Source organism: Alligator mississippiensis, chromosome 1, assembly GCF_030867095.1.
Source record: "Alligator mississippiensis isolate rAllMis1 chromosome 1, rAllMis1, whole genome shotgun sequence".
Classification (NCBI taxonomy): Eukaryota; Metazoa; Chordata; order Crocodylia; family Alligatoridae; genus Alligator; species Alligator mississippiensis.
Genome location: NC_081824.1, coordinates 147569863 through 147590059, shown reverse-complemented (window position 1 = coordinate 147590059; position 20197 = coordinate 147569863). Strand labels below are relative to the sequence as shown.

The following is a 20197-nucleotide window of genomic DNA, read 5'->3' as shown; positions in this document are numbered from 1 at the left end:
ACTGAAGACATCAAGTGGATCAGCTATGCTTAGGGGATAAGAAACCCCTTTCTGTTATCAAATCTAAATTCACTTAGAGCTGTTTTATCAACTTCTTGTTTGCTAGACTATTCCTAGAAGCCACAGCATGATCTTTAACGACACGTGCATTTTTCTTACCCATATTAGTATGCCCCTGGCTGTAGCATGGGGATGGACAAGAAGAGCTGAAAAGGCTTGCAGTCCTTATGTTTTTCGTTGCTCAAAAATAAAATTAAAAACAACTCCAAACCTTACAAAGCTGTAATTGTGATCTGTCAACATACATGGAAGAAATTCACTGCCCTAGGCCAGTGGTCACCAAACAGTGGATCTCGATCCACCAGTAATTCTCAGAGTCTCTTGCGGTAGATCTCGGAATCTCTTGGAGTCGATCTGAGGCTGGGGCCTGAGTGCCCGCGTGCATACATACGCGTGCCCCAGCCCAGCAGGTCAGTCCGTGGGGGAGGGAAGGGCCGGGGGCTAGATTGAGGCCCCACAGTAAGGGTCAGTGCCGTAGAGGCAGGAGCAAGTTGAGTGGGGCCCTAGCCAGGTGGGACTTATCTGCAGGGGAGGTGTGCCCCCAGATAATTTTTTCTTCCTCTGCCTCTATCTGCCCCCCCCCTTCCCTCCCCACAAATTTACCTGCTGTGTGGGAGGTGGGGTGGCAGTGCACGGTAGATCTTGAGTTGCTTTTAAATGCCAAAGGTGATCTCCTACTTAAAAAGCTTGGAGACTACTGCTCTAGGCATTCAAATGAAAGATGGCGCTCCAAAATTTGGGAAAGACCCAGTTCAAAAGACTGGGGGAGGGGGGTACCTGGATATGTGTGCACACTCATGATTTATCTTTATTATTGTTTTTGCAGCCTGAAGAGTTCAATATCCATTAGAAAATAACAGTCAAAATATCAGCAGTAAACTTTTCAGATTTAAGGAAGTCTTATATCTCAATATTGTATCAGCAGTGTTTTTCTTCTTCTTTTTTTTTTTTTTTAACAATCGGAAATTTCTCATACTTATGATTATATAGACTGAAGTTTAAAATATATATCATAATATACTCTCCTTAATCATTCACATCAACAAATTACAAAATTTGAAAACATATGGATGAAGTGGTAAACTAAGTAGACAGTAAAACATGCATTGACTTTAGCAGGGTCAGGATTTCACCCATACAATCTCAGTACTTGGGCGAGGTGGTGAGGAGTTGTGTTACATTAAACTTTCCCATAAAGTGGAAATTTCTGCTATAATCTGTTATAACGAATAAAACAAACAAACCAAGAAACCTGCCACAGATTAATGGACCCTGTCAGTGGTTAACAGAAACTATCATGATTTTCTTTGTTGTTGTTGATCTGATTTTGGTCAACAGATTTGAATTCTAGCTTCTTATAACTTCTTTAAATGCATCTCCAAATAAGATCCCTTAATGAAAAACATGATGTTCTGCTGGGATCCTTATTTGGTGAATCAGAGAGTCATGCAGTGGAAAATAAAAGATACATGAGCAAATGTACAGCATACAAATATGGACTGCAAAAATTTTAGAAAAAATATTTGTTCACTGAAGGAATGACAACAGAGCACTAAAAATAAACACCCCAAGTCCTCCTCCCCTTCTTTATTAGTCTGCTCTGTGAGTAACACAGCTTTTCATTATTGAGTTAGAAGTGATTATGGCTAAGACGTTTTTAAATACATGCTATAATGTTTTAAAAACAGTTTGCCTTACAATCCTTCAGGATTATTCTCAAGACAAAGGTGATTTTTTTGGGTAAGTTGGGAGAGCGACAGATCCAGAAGACCTGCCACCTGCAAAGATGGAGATCACTCCACCTGTATTTTCAGTGGGCCACTTTACCATCTAGGAATAGAGGTTACAACATGTTATAAAAACTATGTCTACACTGAAATCAAATGTGCTAACAGCAAAAGCAGGCATCCCTGAGCTAGCTTTAAAGCAGCTAGCCAAGGGATCAACAGCAATGAAGCTGGAGTAGCATGAGCTCAAGGCAAAATATACAAGCCTACTCAGGACTGTGGGTTCTTAGACAGCTAAATCCATGTTTCTGCAGCTTCTCTGCTACTGATACCTGGGCTGAGTTAGTTAAAAAGCTAAGCTCAGGTTTGCCTGTCCAGGCTGTAATCCTGCCTATGACTGCAAAATAAACACAGACTCTGATTGAACTTCCGGGATGGAATTTGAGGCTATAGTTTTACTGATTTTTAAAAAACTTATAACACACAAAGGTGCAATTTACTTGCAAATGAATGCTCCTCTGTACCTGAAATATTGTGCTTCTAAATAAAGTCAAAATTCTACAAAACAGACCAACTGGGTTTTTATTTCTCAACTCCAAATTATCTTTGGATACTCCAGGGCCATTACCCACCAAAGCTCTCTGTTCTTTCTTCTGAACACCCTTATCATCTTTAAATTTATGTGCAAGTATTACATCACTAGATTCACGGAGGAGGAAAAATAGGTGGCTGGACAAAGTGCTAGGTGTGATGGTAGAAGACTTGGGTACAGTTCTCAGTTTAACTACAAACTTCCTGGGTGATCTCAGGCAAGACGCTTATCTTTCTGTTTACCTTAATTCCTCACTTATGAAAAGGGAAACTTCCCTACCTGATAAATGTACCATAAGAATAAAATTAATTCATACCCAGATACTACAAAGAAGAGGGGGATATATATGTAGGTAAATAACACATTCTTTTTCACTTCTGAACACTTGAGAATGCCCAGGTAGCAGGAAGCTTATAAATCTAGTATTGAATGTGCTGGAACTAGTAGGAAAGGGTTCCAGAGTTGATGGGTAACCTCTTACAAAATTATAAAAGAATTTGGTAAGGTTGGAAAGAGAAATAAGGTCTTACTACTTACTTTATTTACTAGACTGTGCAACATGACAAAGCTTACAGGTCCCTTCTACATATTTTAAAACAACTGAAAAGGAAAAATAAACACAAATGGACACAGAAATGTCTTAAAACACATTACTATAAGATTTTTCTTTCATGCTTAAGTTTTGAAGAATCTTATTGCATTCTTGAACTTTCATATTTAAATTAGTAAACAATCTTTCACTTGAAAAAAAGGGAAAAAGAAAAGATAAAAAATAGATTGATGAATCTTTAATTAAGGATCAAGTAATGTGATTGGTCAGTTCAGATTTAAGTACTGTACAAGAATTTTATTCTACCTGGGATGTCAAGCTGTACTGGTTGCATCAGTTCTGGTTGGTGAAGAGGATTCCCAAAGTAAACAAACCATTCCTTTACTACAGAACAGACTCTCTGGGTATCTGAAAAAAAAAATGGGATCAATAAACCTGATACAAGTACTGATGTTCATGCAGTGATTCTTAACCAGGATTTTGCAGCACCTGGGGATGTCTTGAGGTCCTTTCAAGGGGAGGCACACAATGTCAGCACTGTTAGGTGTGCAAACACAATCCACAAGATAAACCCAGAGATGTCAAATAGAAATCCAGAATATTAAAACAATTCTGACCTGTTGTGGTCTGAGTTTTTTGCAACAGGAAAATTGCTCTATTATTTTTCCTTAGTTAAAAATGCGTGAAAGCTAAGAGCTGGCATTTTCCAAAGAGCGCCTTGGGTCTAAAAAGGCTGAGAACTGCTGATTTAATGGCTGGAAAGAGGGAAAGCAGAGCTCTGTTAAAGCATTACAAAGGAGCACAGTATAGCTGTTTGCTCCGATCTGCAAAAAATCCCAAAAAACAAAAAACCCCCTAACAAACAAACAAATTGAAAAACAATTCAGGGCATCAACTGACAAATCCTCAGTACAAATGGACAGAGGTTCAGTTGCCTATTATAACATTAATTCAGGTTAGAACTGCAGCCAAAAAATTATGATCAAGGCTCTAGGCTATTCTTCCAAAAGCCAGGGGTGAAGGTGCTATAGTGGCTTCTGAGCATCTGTGAGACATTATATTTATCTCATAATTAATGTGTTAATCATGGGTAACATGTCACACATTCAACCAATTTATCCAACCATAAAATGGTACAGCAAGTGTGGAACATCTTTGTGTCTGGTTTGCTTGATGCTTTTCATTTGAATGTGTGGTGGATGAATGTGTGGTGGGGAGCCAATGGAAGTATATTTACTGAAATCCTTTGAAAGTCCCTATTTAAAGGTAACCTGTCAATGGGAAGGGAAAGAAAATAGCCATTTGTCTTTCTGAAATGTGCTGCATAAGGAAGGTCTAAAAGAATCTCCCCATCACCCACATGACAAAAGTTGTTAGTCCTTGCTTGTTTTTTTACTTCAGAAATATCAGGTGTGTTAATGCTTTCCTGGTATAGCCAGATGTTGTTTTGTAGCCAGCCTGTTTTGTTTAGTACTCATTTCAATACATTTAACTAGGTATACTAGTAATTACCCTTGTGGGTTTGCCCTCTTTGATAAGGAAACACTTATTATTATCATTTTCCCTTAAATAGCTCTACTACATGATGTTTAAATGTTATATTTATTTTTTCATCTTCTGATGACTTGAAGTTTTGAAATGGTATAAACAAGAGTTAACATTTTGGACTATACATCCTTTCTTATGTGAAGTATTCAGCTCACAAGCTTCATGTTTTAATACTATATTTCCTTGTCAACTGGAAATCATCTTAAAGTCACTGATTTGACTGGCATCGGTTATTCCAGTTAGTATTATTTCCATTATAGATGGTGCTCTGTCTTTTGGCCCAGGTTTTGCTTATATTGCAAATATACAGTTCAGCCCTGAATATTCACTTCTAGGCTCTACTATGCAACATTAAGAAAAAAGGGCTGGTGTTCTGGCAGCTGCTAGAAGATATAAAGTTAATAAAAAACCCACACATACCCTGAATGGTGTAGCAGTTGAATTGTTCAGTTAGCCAATTTCATATCTTGCTTTGTAATAATAATGTGTTTTAGCGTGGTAATTTTCTTTCATTAATTAAAATGTCCAATTTAATTTCTATTACAGGAATTTGATCTTATGAATCTTAAGATATGAAAAACTGAAATATAACATATAGCACGGTATACACTTTCTTTGATTACATCACTTCTCACACTATACTTTTTTGGCTATGAGATTTTGAGCACACACAAGAGTACAAACATTAGGTGGGCTGATGATACTATTCGAGAGGGAAATTAGTGTAACATGAGATATAATGAAGGATTAAAGACAAATTTGGGGGAAAACAGCATTTTAATTAGGGACTTCCATACCAGATTTGCTCATTTTCTCTGGAATTCAATCTCCAATAGCTGTCAGAAACAGGTACACATTAGAGAAAGATAAAAGAAGCCCCATAATAAACTATTATATAACAACCTTACAAAGCTATTAATGCCGAAGTAGATGGTCTTAAACATGAAAAAAATTATATTCTGACATGTACACACACTTTTTTTGGTTCAGTAGGACTTAACTTGGGAATGTTTATTTACAGCCATTTCTCCTAATACTTGTAAGCATGAACTGAAAAGAACACATCACAATAAAGCTACAGATTACAGCATTTCCTTAAAAGAGCAACTTTTAAGTTCCAAAATTATCTTCCTTAAAACTATCTTCCAGATCATAGATCTGTGCTTCTGTATTTCAGTGATATATTTTAAGTGCTACAGTTATGACATGCACAAACATGTCTGATCATGCCCTAACTTTTGAAACTTCAAAGATCAATTGAATAATATTTTCTAAATATATAATTAAATTCAGTGCTGAACTTTGATGACTAAAAATATAAAGTAAATAACATGAGAACCCTGTATTTCACAAAGACTACACTGACAGTTTTAACATTTTCAGTCCCCCATCTACAAAAACCTTTGGAAGCATCAAGCAGAAGACATACAGAAAAATGCAACTTATACCTAACAGAAGTCTTAAGACAATGGATTCTGAATTGGGTGCGATTTAGAATAGCTTTGTACTAATGATGATTTTTTCAGATACTTGGAAATCTCGTTGTATGTATATCACGTTATCCAGCATATCCCAGAGTTGGGACCCAATTTACCATCTTTTCTCACATATAACTCTGACCTTTTTCTTTAAAACCAGATGGTTGAAATTAAGATGCACATTATATGTGAGAAATAGGAATCCCTAGAAGTCCCGAAATCTGGTTGTGGGAAACAATGCTAATGGCCATGGGAGCCATGACTATTAACCTTGCCAGTTTGGGGGCAGCAGGCTCATGAGCAGGCCCAAGGAAATATTTTTTCTTCATGTTTCCTTTTACAAAAACAGGGTGCAGATTCTATTCAGGGACAGGTTAGATGCAAAAAAAATATGGTATTGGGGGGAATTCTCAATCACTACTCAATGAAAGAGTAGTGAAAGAATGAAAGAAATACAGCCATTAAGACTGCCTTCCTTATATTATTTATATTTTGTTAAATATTAAAAATCACCTAAAATTTCTTTTTAAATTTAAAATGTCAGAAATCAATATACTTTTATAATGCTGCCATTTATTTCAGTAGAACCTGGATCATTCATATCTGGGTGGCTTATAACCCACTTAATTCACAGCCAGCAGCTGAATTAAAGATGAGCCACTCACCTATTTCCTACAACTTTTACTTCAAAGGGCTCTGTTTCTCTGATCAACTGGAGTACAGCAGCAGTCCTGCATGAAGTGAGCTTTGAAATAAAATCCATAGATAACAGCTGGAATGCCCCAGAAATCTCATGCAGCTATTTGCTGTGGCTCTGTACACCTTGACAGTACCAAGGCGGGCTGCAGGAGTATCAACCAGCACTGCAGGAGTGGCTGCACTCCCAACTCCTTCCTGCCACCTCCTTCCCATCAGGGTGGGTAGACCACACCATGGGAGCAACAGCCAGAGACTTTTTTAAGTCCCCAAAGCAGGTAAGAATTCCCACCCCTTCCCCTCCCTGCTCAGAGACATGTCCTCCACCGCACCCCTCCCTTCTTCTTCTCCATTTACCCCACCTGCTGCCGTTTCCACTGCCCTGGAGGCAAGGGAAGCTCCAATGGCATTCCAGCTGGGCAGCATGGGAGCCAGGCTTGGCCTGGAACAGAGGCAGGTGGTGGGTTCTCCCTTCCTTTGCCTGCTCCCAGGCTAGCCAGGAACATCCAACAGGACCAGGCAGGGAGGGGAAACTTGTCTGCCCACCCGGCTGGAATGGAACAGGAGCTCCCCTCACCCTCAAGATAGTGGGGTCAGCAGCAAGCTGGGGAGGAAGGGACCATGCCTTTGAGCAGAGAAGGTAAAAGTGGAGGCATTCTTACCTGCTGTGGGGACTTAAAGTCCCTGGCTACTGCTCCTGCCATGTGGTCAGAAAGAGGGATGTGGCCATATTACTGCACCCCCCTTGGATCTGCCCCTACACCTTCCCCCAGATCTTCTCAAACCCTCATCTTCACAAGCAGGTAAGAAACTCAACCCTGTGAAGTAGCAGGGTTCTACTGTATAGTTTTACTAGAAGTATTATAATTAATCATAACTTTAATCTCTGAGAGTTAAGCCCTTGCTAAAGCAGAACAATGTTCCCATATTTTCTCAACCTATTAAAATATTCTAAACAAATGTTTTTGCTTAGCCTTGTGATCATTAATAACTTTCAGATGACTTTAAGAAGAAAAAAATAAAAGCATAGAATTAGTTTTTAAATTTCCTTATAAAGGGTACTAAAACTCAACTGCATGTTGAAACATTACATTGTTTTTGTAATTTCTGATTGATTCCTTACTAATTACATGTAGATTGCCCACAGCCTTTACCCTTAATGTCATGCAGATGTGTGCCACTGAAACTTGGAATTACAGATTTTACATTTTAAAAAATACAGTTTAAAATGTCCTTGAATAATTAAAGTGTGTGGTCCAATTGGATACTTTACTCCCAAGACTGCTCGTCTCAGACACTGTGCAGCATATCCGGGGTCAGCCCTTACCTTTCCTAGGTTCAAGCAGGACAGAATAAATATGTTGACGAGCAGGGCGGTAAATAAGTGCCTGCCCAGGTAGCTCTGTATCCAGTTCATCCTCCAACGTGTTGCTGCATTCAACCTCTCCATTGCTCAGGATATTAAAGACCATGTAATTTTCACCTGTGATGTGCTGTTCTTTAGCTAACTGTTAATAAGGAGGAAAAAAAATCTACTTCAAAATTAAATATGTACAAAATTCCACAAAATTAACTCAGTTTTAAAATAAATAATATTTTGTTTATCAATCTTGCTATCAATCCCAGGAAGGGAACATAGTTTTCAAAATATCAGATTCCTAGATCTTTCTCTGAGAACAAGGAAAATAATATCGCATCATTAGCATGCCATTATTTTTTATGGAGAGGAAGAGTCCCCAGGAAACATGTCAATCTCTTCCTACCATTTTTTCCTCCTATTCTCAAAGATACATAGTGGCAACTTCTTTTCTAAGAGCAACCTGTAAAAGAGAAAAACAGTGCTAATCCTTCAGTTTTCCAAAGTCTTGTATGTCTTCTCTTCAGGGTAGCTAACACGTGTGAACTACCTAAAAAGTACAAGCACAATGACGGTATATTAGATGAGGTCAGCACTCCTCCTCTGCCTGGCACTGACCTCATCGAGTTTACCTCCCACGAAAACGAAAGTGTCTTGTTTTCAACATGCTTCTAACTTGACATTACCTGTGTGTACTTGTTATCCTAAAGTGAAGAACACACCTCTCTTTTAGCTTTTGAAGAGCTTCCCTGAAGATGGTCACTGGAATAACAACATTCGACCCCACAACGCCAAGCTCACTATTTCTGCAACAACCCTGGTCTCCACGAGCCTGGGAGCTCTGGGGCCCATACCAATTGCAGTAGACCAATCTAGTTTGTTTTACAAAAATCGTTTCAGGATTCCATGATTTGCCTCTGCTGTGAACAATCACTAAAGAGTTATGTAAATTAAAAGACCATAGATGCCAAAGGGAAACCTATCCGTAACAATATTTTATATGTAAATAGTATCCTTTGATTCCAAGGGATCCAAACACCACCAAAAATGCAGCTATCTGAAAAACAGAGCCTGGCAACCAATCAACGGCACAGACGACCACATAAAATAATAAAAAATGGTGATGAAAGTGTATAAAAATCTTTAATGATCCATTGGTAAACAGTAGGGATGCATCGATAGAAACTTTTGGGACCGATACCGATAGCCGATATATTTAAGGAGGCATATTAGCCAATACCAACCTGATTTCCGAAACAGCTGCTTCCAGCCAGTAAATCCGATACGGTGGAAGGGGAGGGGGGGCAGATCAACACCCCCCCGCCCCTGCCATGGTGAGGGAGGGGACAGGGGCAGGTGCTGCCCAGGCAGGACGGTGGGCGGGGGCAGAGCTGTGGTTCATGGGGGGGGGGGGAAGGCGGCTCCCACCATTTCTTGCATCCTGGAAGGGCAAGAGGGGGTGCCCCCTGGATCAGAGTGGAGCAGGTGGGCTGCATCCAGGGCTGCACGGGACTCTTCTTGGCGGGGGCTGGGCTCAGAGCTGGTGCCAGCGGTGCTGGGAGGATGCTGCATCCACCCCAAATTTTGCCACTACTCCGCTCCCAGCGCCACCACCGCCAGCCGCAGTCCCAGCTCAACACACTGCCTCCATCCACATGCTGGGAAGAGCTGGGGCTGTGTTGAGCGGCTGGTGGCAGTGGTGCTGGCAGCAGAGTGGCGGTTAAATTTGGGATGGATGTAGCATCCTCCCAGTGCCGCCAGCGCCCACTCTGAGCCCAGCCCAGCTCTAAGCCCACCAAGAAGAGCCCTGCACAGCCCACCCTGCCCTGTCCCAATCCCGGGGGCACACACCACCCATGCCCTCCCAGGGTGCAAACAGCGGCAGGAGCCACCTCCCCCCAGCAAGCTGCAGCTCCGGCCTCTCCCGTCTTGCCTAGGCAGCACCTACACTTCTCCCCTCCCTCACCATGGGGAGCGTTGATCTTCCTGCCCCCTTCCCAGTCCCTCCCCTTCCACCACACCGGATTTACCAGCTGGAGGCAACTCTCCACACTGCTGGCTGTGCTCCTTGCTGCCTGAGCGCTGCACTGCGACTGCATGCAGCACGGGCATTTATTGGCCAACTTATCAGCCCCATCAGGCCGATATCTGATACAGACAGTTTTCTTTATATCAGTACCGATCTGATATAGAACTGATGTATCGGTGCTCCTCTAGGAAACAGGGATTTTGTTTTTACAGTTGCTCCATATTAAATCTTGGGTTATGATGGATCAACAACAATACTACTGAAACACAGCATACTTTCAAAAGAATTCTCACGACAAATATGGAATAAATGAACATCTCTCAACAGCACCCAGCACCACAGCTTACTGTAATGGCAGATCTAAGTAGATTGTTTATATATTTGCTACTTCAACAAAATAAATGTTGTTCCAAAAACTGATTTTCAGATGATAAAAAATTAAGTAGAAGATGGTACAAAATATAATGCATTAAAATGAACAAACATATCTGTTTTAGCCTTATTACTTTCATAGGCTTAAGTGCAAAAGTTTTGTGAAAATGCAATTTTGCCACAATTCACATTTTACAGTCACTGAAAATTCAAATCAGAAGCTGGGCTCCAAACTAACTTCAGATAACAAATGTGTACGGTATGGTGTACAATATGGTGTAATAAAAAATGTTTCCACCCTCTATATGCAGGCAGCCACAATATGCATATATTTTCTCAAGAAAAGCACCAATGAGATCCAATGCACCCAAGGTGGTGATTAGGCTTTATAGACTGACATGTTAGAAGTTAAGATAATCTATAAACACAATTGAGAGTTATCTATGCATTCCAAAATGTGAATTTTGGTGTAGTATTTGCTTTGACAATGTTTAATAACTTGTAGTAGAAAAATGAACAAGTTGTACCTCTACAAATTAGACAATAAATTCTTTATGACAGGGATAGTATTTTTCTGGATTTATACAGCAACCAATACAATGGGCCACAATCTCAACTGCGTTTTCTAGATGTTATTTTATTACAATGATATCACACCACACTGTTTGGGAACTGCAGCCCTTCAAATTAAAGATAAAACCAAGGGGTAATGACTTCTTGTCGTGAAGATTGCATGGTATGGTCTTTCATAGTAGGGGTGTTAACCCTGATGTCCTGGCCATAGTCCAGCCTTCATAATTACCACTGGGCCTAATTAAATATTCTTTGAACACAAGTTATAAAAAGCATTCTTCATTTTACATGCCATGTTTCTGTGTAGTATGTATAATGCCTCCTGTTTCTTTGGTATGACCAATACATTATATATGGCTGTTTGGTGATGCTGTTTTACCTCAGAGGGGACTGCATTTTAGAGATGGAAAAACTTGAGTAGGTTTGTAAGTTTTACTTTGGTTTGTAAGGGGTTTGTAAATGCTTTAGGCAGGAAATCATAAAGTAAACATAAAATATAATTTTAAATAACAAAACAAGGAAATAATGTTAAATAATCAAGATGCTAGAAGAAAGAGACAGGTTCTGTCTCCTTCTGTAGCCTATAGGTACTTAACAAAACAAGGCCCCTTTATGAGACCTAGCAAATACTAAGTACTATGAGCATTAAATCTCAAGGGGTTTTTTTCTTAACAAACTACTAGCAATTTAACTTACTGTAGTCCAGATTTACCACTGTTATACAAGCTAAATAGGTCATGAAAATATAGTACCGAAACTATGAGACTGGGTAAATATCTAAATTATTTATAATTATCAAAAGACATGAATGGTTCATTCATTAGATCCTGAAATCAAGTTGCATGTAAAAAAACCATCATTTTAGGATTTGGTTTATCTGGGAGGTAAAACATTTTACACATAAAAAATGTTCAAAGCCTATTCATTATCAAGGAATTATTAACAGAGACATTTTGAACAAGAATGTGATTAGGTTTTTCAAAAACCCAAATACCTGAAATATCTCCTGATCTGAGCACATGCCTGTGTCCTGCTTGGCTGAGAGTGCCTGGGAATTTGATAGAGAGGGAGGAAGCCAGGGAGACTGCTGACCAGGCAGGATATAGGACTCCATTGCCTTGCACAGTAATGTCTTGTCTGATCCCAAAGGTAGCATCTCTTCAAAGTTTTTCACACTACTGTATGAATGTGGAAGTCCTGATATGTAGTTTGCTACAGCCAGAATTATGTTAGACCTTTTGTCATAGCTCTGGCTTTTAGGAGGACAAGAGGTTAAACATTTATGCCAAAAACCTTCCAAAGCAGCTTCTGGAACTACATCATTGCCAAGCAGACAAGCAAAAAAAGGGAGGTCTGTTATATTAAGATTTAGTGCACGGCAGAGGTTCTCCCTGGAATACATGACAGTGACCATCTTGTCCAAGCAGAGCTTTTCAATGGAGAAGTATGGAGAGGTGTTATAGATGAGGTAGTCTGTATCTTGTCCAAGAATCCCCATGCAATTATGCTGCAGCCCATAAGAGGCCACTTCATAGTCTGCTTCTTGCAACGAACATATTGTTTTCTGACCAAGGGACTTTAAGGCAAAGCGTGTGAAAGTAGCCAAACCAGAAGGAATAAAGAACATCCCTCTCCCTGGTTGCTGCCTGTACGTCTTGATGAACTGAAAGATTCTGCCTATTTCCTTGTTATTCTTCAACCTCCGTTTAACCCATTCACCTCTCTTTTTCTGCTCCACAACACCATCAAAGAAGAATACCAGCTTGATATCAGCTGCTGTGAAAGCATTAATAAAATCCTCTAAATTAGCAAGGTACTCTTGCCACTGGCCACCACAAACCCAAGATTCTGGTGTATACCAGTGTCGTATACAACTCAGGGCATCTACCACAATTACGGGAGGAGAGTCAGGATAACTCATGCGATGTTCTTCTGCCATTTCCTTCAGATTTACCATTTTGTGCACATCATGGCAAACATTTGCCACAAATCCCTGAAGACCTTTAATGCCCATAGTTGGCTTCTTTGTACAACGAATTGTCTCAGAGATCTGAAAAATGAAAAATCAAACAAGTATTGTAAAGCACAAGTAATGATGGTCAACAAACAGATGAACGAAATAGGGAATCATGATAACTGGGTTCTGTTTCTAGTGTAACTAAAGACAGTAACATCTTGGCTTTTCACCCCTCTGAACCTGTTTTGCCAGCTATAAACCTCAGACAACATCTAGCCGTCTTCATTAAGTACTTTGCTTTCCACCTTTTGCTATCAGTGTGTCAGGGCAAAAGGCTACCTTGTCGGAAATATTACCTTGAAAACCAACCCACAGCTAACATTTATTTTTAATATAAACATTCAAAATATAAAGAAAATTGACCATGCCTATTTCAACTACTCACAGTTGAGAGCAAAAAGTGTGTAGCATCTCCTTTGCCTAAAGACTGCAACATAGACCAATGACTAGATTCTCAAGAAGAGAGCACTCACAAGGCTCAGGAATTGGTGGGAACAAGTGCTCAGTAACTTTGGCCTTGATCTAACAAACAGGTCCATGTGAGTACTGTACCCACATGCCTATTTGAAGCTCCAGAATAGTCACTAGTTCATTACTAGGAATGCACTTGCAGGATCAAGAACTATTAAGTGTCTACATAGTAATTTTAGCTGTGACAGTCACATTTTAGATTTGAAATTTCATTCATTTTATTATAAAGTTTTAAAACTTAAAAGGTAAAGATGAAAACACATTTAAATAAACAGAAACTTGTTTGTGTGGTTAGCTACAATGATTTTTAAGAGGACAAACATTTTACAGGTCACTATCAAACATACTCATTTTGAATCAACTGATCTAAATTTAAAATGGTATAAATGGTATAAAATGATCTGAATAAATAAAAGGAAGGGGTTATTCATATTTTTCTATATTAAAAATTGTCACTCACAGCAATATCCACAAGTTTTCTGGCAGTGGTATTTAAAAGCATGGAAAAGAAAGCAATTTATAGGCTGTGAAAATAAATATGAGAAAAAGAACAAAACTTAGACCTCCACCTGCCTCCAAGTTGCATTTACAGAAATCCTAGTTCATGTTAGATGATTTGCACAGCTTTCATGCTAGCTATTTTTTTCTACCAATACAAATATGGTTTACATCAAAAGACTCTCCATTATAAAAAAATCAGTACTGATTTTTTAATGCAGCAAAACAAGACTGGTTTTGGTTGGGAGTGGAGGGGGAGATTTACTTTGACTTTATTCAAAATGGCCCCCTCATTTCTCACCTAAACAGTGAAGAAATTCACTGAATGTTTTAATTAAGCAGGTACAAGTTTTTTCTATCCTTCACACTGCTGATTTCTCACATTTTGAATTACAAACTACCTCAGGAGTGTTACATTACAATATATTTGACTCTTGTATACAAAAAGAAAGACCAGAATAAAAACAGTATTATGGATTAACAACTCTGAAAGGTGTTTGTGTAGTTTTTTTTCTTCCTCAGAACTTTAAATAATAGCACCTTTCATATGTAGCTCCTAAACATTCTTTTTAGCATGATGTGAAATGTCTGTCAATACTACTTTTTTTATAACTAGAAAGCTGCACTTGTGCAAGTATTAATCTTCATTGCTGCACAGGTATATAAAGCACAGCATTACTTCCTCCACAAATACTGTTTCCAGAACTATGTGGGTAACCATCAGATTCTAGCAGTTTGTCACAGTAGGACATTTTCCTCCAGCAGATGCCTGGAATACTGGCACATGCAATCACACCAGGAATTCTTTTCCAGAAACCCTTTATCATGTTCCTTGGAGACCCAGCTATGGGCGCGCATATGAAAGGAAAGCAGCCTCCCAACCGCTACACTACTGTTGTGAGCAGTCTGAGGTCATCCTGTGTATAACAGACAAGTGGTGCTCAAGGTTTTGGCCCTGCAAACCAGATGAATGGCCCAGGGCCAGATTGGGCACCCTGCTGCCCCTGTGTGACACCCCAACCCAGCTCTGTGTGCTGGAATCAGGATCCAGGGGCCCCCTGTGTTCATAGAATCATAGAAGTAAGGTTGGAAGGGACCTTGTAGATCTTCAAGTCCGACCCCCTGCCTGGGCAGGAGAGAAACTGGGCTCAAGTGACCCCAGCCATGTAGGCATCGAGATGCTTCTTAAAGACCCCCAGGGTAGGAGCCAACACCACTTCCCTTGGAAGTTGGTTCCAGATCCTAGCTGCCCTAACTGTGAAGTAGTTCTTAAGGATGTCTAATCTAAACCTACTCTCCAACAACTTGTGGACGTTATTCCTTGTTATCTCGGGGGGTGCTAGGGGAAACAAGGTCTCCCCAAACCCTTCTGGTCCCCCCTAGTGAGTTTATAGACAGTCACAAGGTCCCCCCTCAGCCTTCTCTTGTGAAGGCTGAACAGGTTCAGGTCCCATAGCTTCTCATTGTAGGGTCTGCCCTGCTGTCCCCAGATCATGCGGGTGGTCCTTCTCTGGACCCTCTAATGTTGTCCACATCCCTCTTGAAGTGGAGTGCCCAGAACTGGACACACTACTCCAGCTGTGGCCTGACCAATGTTGTGTAGAGGGGGAGGATCACCTCCTTGGCCCTACTTGAGATGCACCTGTGGATGCATGATAAGGTCTGGTTAGCCCTGCCAACCGTGACCTCGCATTGTTGGCCCATGTTCATCTTGGAGTCAATAATGACTCCAAGACCCCCTTTCTGCCTTCGTGCTCTCAAGAAGGGAGTTTCCCATCTTATAAGTGTGCTGCTGGTTACTACTGCCCAAATGCAGCACCCTGCACTTGTCCGTATTGAAACGCATCCTGTTTTTGTTAGCCCACCCTAACAAAAGGCTGTGTTGTTTCTGCCCAGCCCTGTGCGCTGGGATTGGGTCTATGACACCCTGCATGCTCTATCTACCACACAGAGCCATGGTCCAAGGGGCCTTGGGGCACCCCGCAGGACAGATGATATGGTGCCACGGGCCATATCTGACCCGCAGGGTAGGGCTGAGTACCCCTCTGATAGGTCACTACTGGCTCTTTAAAGGTAATTTAAACTGCTTCTGTAGAAAAGCAATAGGTCTGAAAAATAGTTGCCTATGATCTGCTCAGATTCATTCCTCACCAAAAGAAGTAAAAAAGTTGCACTGAACAATTTAACAGCTAAGTAATCACACACTTATGGAAATATTTCCCAGTATTATTGGATGCGTCTATACCTGAAACATTCTTTTGTTTAATTACTAAGGCCCATCTGCACCGCAAAATTTTTTCAGAAAGTGTCCCACAACTGCTAGCACTAGCTGAATCTTATCAATAGAAACAACTGCAAGAGCTCTAGCATAGACAGGCTGCAGAATTTAGCAGCATGTCCCACAAGCATGTTCAAAGCATTCAAAACAGTATTAAAGCGTTAACTTTTGCGCCATCATACTAGAGCAGTTGAAACAGGTAGTACTAGAGATTAAAAGACTCTTTTAAACCACAGAACAGCCTAAGCTAAATGAGCACTGAAAGTTGCCCCAGCATTGCCCCAGCCCTTTGACAAACTTGTAACTATGGTCCTACATGCCACCTCTGGGCAAGAAGATAGCTCAGCCTCCAGTCCTTTTCACTCAACCTCCCTGCTGAGACTGACATGTGCGCCAATTTGGGCTTGTCCACATCAAAATTGGATCATGTCTGTATGCACTTGTGAACAATAAAATCAGACGTCACAGTTACGACCATAACGTAGCGGTCAGTGCAAACCAGCAGAAAGTGTTCAGCTTCATGTCAAACAGCATCATCTTTTTGTGATACAGATACCAGTATAATGTCAAACAGGGTGGGGTTTTTTCCTGTGATGTTGGAAAGGGGCTCAAACCATGAGTTTTTACTACTTCAAACAGTCCTCCAGTTTCACTAATAACACAGGTGAGCTTGAATGGACAACGAAAAGATGAAAGATTCTGTATTTTCCTGCCAATTCTGAGTACCAGACAGCCCCTCTAAAAACAATGGGCATTTATACGTGTGCTTTGGGAGTGGGTACTTTAATTAGAGCAGCCGGAGCATCTCATGTATCAGCATCCCCACGCTTAAAGATGGGGAGGGGGGGCATGCTTTATCTAAAGCTCATTGAACAAGCCTTAGATAAAAAGTGTCCCTACCACCATTTTTAAGTGCAGAGACACAGATACACGAGATGCAGGAGGATGCTAAAGCATGGTAGTTACTGGAGGCTTATGGTCAGGCTCTATCCTGTCCGCTTTCATGTGTTAAGTGGACAGGATAGACTGGAGTAACTGGATCTTGCTCTCCACATTTATGCAAAACTCCTATAGCATCGCTGGCTTGGTAGAAAAGGAGAACGGTCTATTCTAGCAAAACTATCTATCTATCTAGGCTTTTTCCTGCAACCCATGATCTCAGCCCCAGTGTTGGGGAATCAGGCTCATGGTCACTAACACTTGACAGATTAACATACTACACTGGATGTACTAGAGTAATTAGAGTAATGACCATGCTCCAGCAGACTCAATCAAGTCTGCTCTGACGCGTTGTAGTTACAGCAGGGGCAGGCAATTACTTGGTGTGGAGGGTCGCTTACTGAGATTTGGCAAGCCACCAAGGGCCGCATGACAGGCAGCCCAGGGCAGATACATTTTTTAGGGGCTCCACAGGCCAGACAGAATGGCCTGGCAGGCTGCACCCGGCCCACATTTTGCCCACCCCTGAATTACAGCATGTCGGAGCAGCCTTGCTGCAGGTGTATAGCTGCCCAATGGGTACGGCCTGAATCTGCTTTTTTCAGGTTGGGCTGCTCCAAGCTGCGCGTGCCCACACACAGCTGCGCACAGCTCTCCAGGGCTGCGGCTCAGTGGCAACCCAGTAGCAAAATACAACTGACTTTATCTCAATGACAGGCAGCCCCCCTCTTACACAACACAAAGCATTAGTGCATCCATTGCGTGAAGCGGCAACGTCTCAAACCGGCTGTCCCCACTTCCGGGCACTTTGAGAGACCTCCAGGGGGCAGTGCACAGTGTCAGCATGGTTAGTGAGAATCCTAGAAAACAGAGTTGGAAGGGACCTCAGGAGATCATCTAGTCCACCCCTTTGTTCAAAGCAGGACCAGCACCAACTTGGCCATCCCAGCCAAGGCTTTGTCGAGCCGGACCTTAAAAACCTCCAAGGATGGAGAGTCCTCAACCTCTCCGGGTCACCTGTTCAAGTGCTTCACTACCCTCCTCATGCTAGAGTTATTCCTAGGACCTAGATACCAACGACATACATACGTCAATCCTATGGTTTAAGAGAGACAAGACAGCTCCTCCTCACACCCTACCTAAACTTCCCTCGCTGCCCCTCGGGACCACTGCTCCCTGCTCTGCCAGAGCCAGGGCAACCCCCCTGTGCCAGCAGCGGTAGGGAAACACCCGCGAGGTTTCCGGCGGACCCCACAGCGGAGCCCAGAGAGGGGCAGCAGCCGCGACCACGAGGCACTGCCGGGCCCAGGCTCAGCCCCTCGTAAGCGGGGGGGAGGGGAGAAACGGGGAGGTCGCACTGTTTTTCAGTAGCTAAGGGCCCTACCTAATAACGTCGGCAACCCCACGCTAAGCCGAAGCAGCGCTTCCGCTTCCGCTGTCGTAGCAGGGGAGGGCGGGACAGAGCGACCCGCGCCTGCGCTCTCCCCCCAGCTGCTCCGAGAGCTGGGCGGTGGCTGGGAGTGACTGCACAACGTTCGGAGGGAGCACGTGACTCGCCGGCCAGGTGCTCGGCGGGCGGCCCCTCCCGCGCCGACTGAGGGGGCCCTTCCCACGCGCTCAGCCCCACCCCCCACCCCGAAGCCCCGCCCCTGTCCCGCCCCGCCCCCACTGCGCTCGGTTCCGCTCCCGCTGAGCGGTGTGGGCGGCTCCTGGCGCGTGGGGAGGCTTTGCAATGGGGCGCCACATGCACGCACGGACATCTACATACAGAATATACGTGTATGCACACATACACCTGTACACATACACACGTACACACACGTGCATGTACATATGCACGGATGCATGTGCACATACATGCATACAGACACACATGCACATACATGTGCATACACATGTGCATATGCACATGTAGATGCGTATACACACGTGCATATGGCTGGCACAGTTCTTTGAGTTGATGGGATATCTTTTATTAGACCAACTGAGTAGTTGGAAAGAAGTTCTTGGCAAACTTTTTGGGCGCAGTCACCCTTCTTTCTTCAGGCATAGGGAGTCTCTGCTGTGTACATATCCATACATATCCATACATACATATATACATGTGCATACATACATACATGCACCATCTACCATGACATATATACAGCATGTCTCCCTATGAGCAGGGGACATTACCTGCCCTGGGCTCTGCTGCTATTTCTCTATCATCCTACTGTGCCATCCTATCCCCTAACCCCACTTTCCTCGCCACAGCCCCACCTTCCTCCCTACCGCACACTCACATGCTGATTGGTCTCACTGTAACCCGAATAATCATGTTCTCAGCTGCGCATCTGTCTTGTAAGACTGTGTTGTGTTTTCAAGCAACTCTTCCTTGCAGTCTCATTTTACATGGGTGGGACAAGGGGGATAAGGAAATGTTTAAAAGAAGATGTATTTGTTTTTTTTGGTTTTTTTTAAAGAGATGGGTTTGGACTGGCTGAGATATGTGACCACGTGAAAAGGGCTTGCTTAACCACATCCCCTCATTTTTAATACTTTTGTTGTTTTTTTTTTTTATTGGGGTCTCTTTTTCTATGTCCATTTATTGGACTTGGGCTTTAAAAGGAGTGTCTCCTAGCAGCAGAATGCAGAAGGCCCATTCATATTACAATGGGCAGAGAGGAAAGAAAGAGCCTGGTTTGTTTAAACTGCTTCTGTCTTCATTCACAGCCTGATGTCCATGTGCATTGTGCTGGCTACAATGGGACTAAAGGACTCATTGTGGTCGAAAACAAATCAAAATAGAATAAGAGATGATAAGATAAAAGAGTCATGCAACAAAATTGTTCAAAAAATCTAAGTCTTACATCTGAGATTTATGTTACCTTTTGGCTGCTTGGCCTATTGACCAATGTTTATAATAACCACTAGAGTTTAATAAACAAAGCAGGCCATGGGAACTTTAGATGCTGTCTTTAAAGGCGCCTTGTTGCAATGGCATAGGGGTGTCCTCTGATTTGGGGTAAT

At 42.0% G+C, this 20197-nt stretch overlaps 1 protein-coding gene across 10 annotated transcripts in view; it reads right to left on the bottom strand.

Annotated features, from left to right (window-relative positions):
• Positions 1–18720, bottom strand: part of FAM120B (family with sequence similarity 120 member B) — an 84881-nt gene extending 66161 nt beyond the window's left edge. For 3 of the 10 annotated variants that reach the window (XR_002087829.2, XM_019479874.2, XM_019479872.2), the window contains exons 1-4: positions 18570–18718; positions 11977–13032; positions 7979–8159; positions 3236–3337 (exon numbers count right to left, since the gene is read on the bottom strand). Coding sequence is in view for 6 of the 10 variants with exons in the window: in XM_019479874.2 (XP_019335419.2) it covers positions 3236–3337; positions 7979–8159; positions 11977–12996 (1303 nt within the window). In the remaining 4 variants the exon portion in view is untranslated. Of the gene's footprint in view, positions 1–3235; positions 3338–7978; positions 8160–11976; positions 13033–18569 lie in introns of all 10 variants that reach the window. The other 7 variants (XR_002087827.2, XR_009455763.1, XM_019479869.2 and 4 more) reach the window with 4 other exon arrangements.
• Between the last annotated feature and the right edge of the window lie 1477 nt (positions 18721–20197).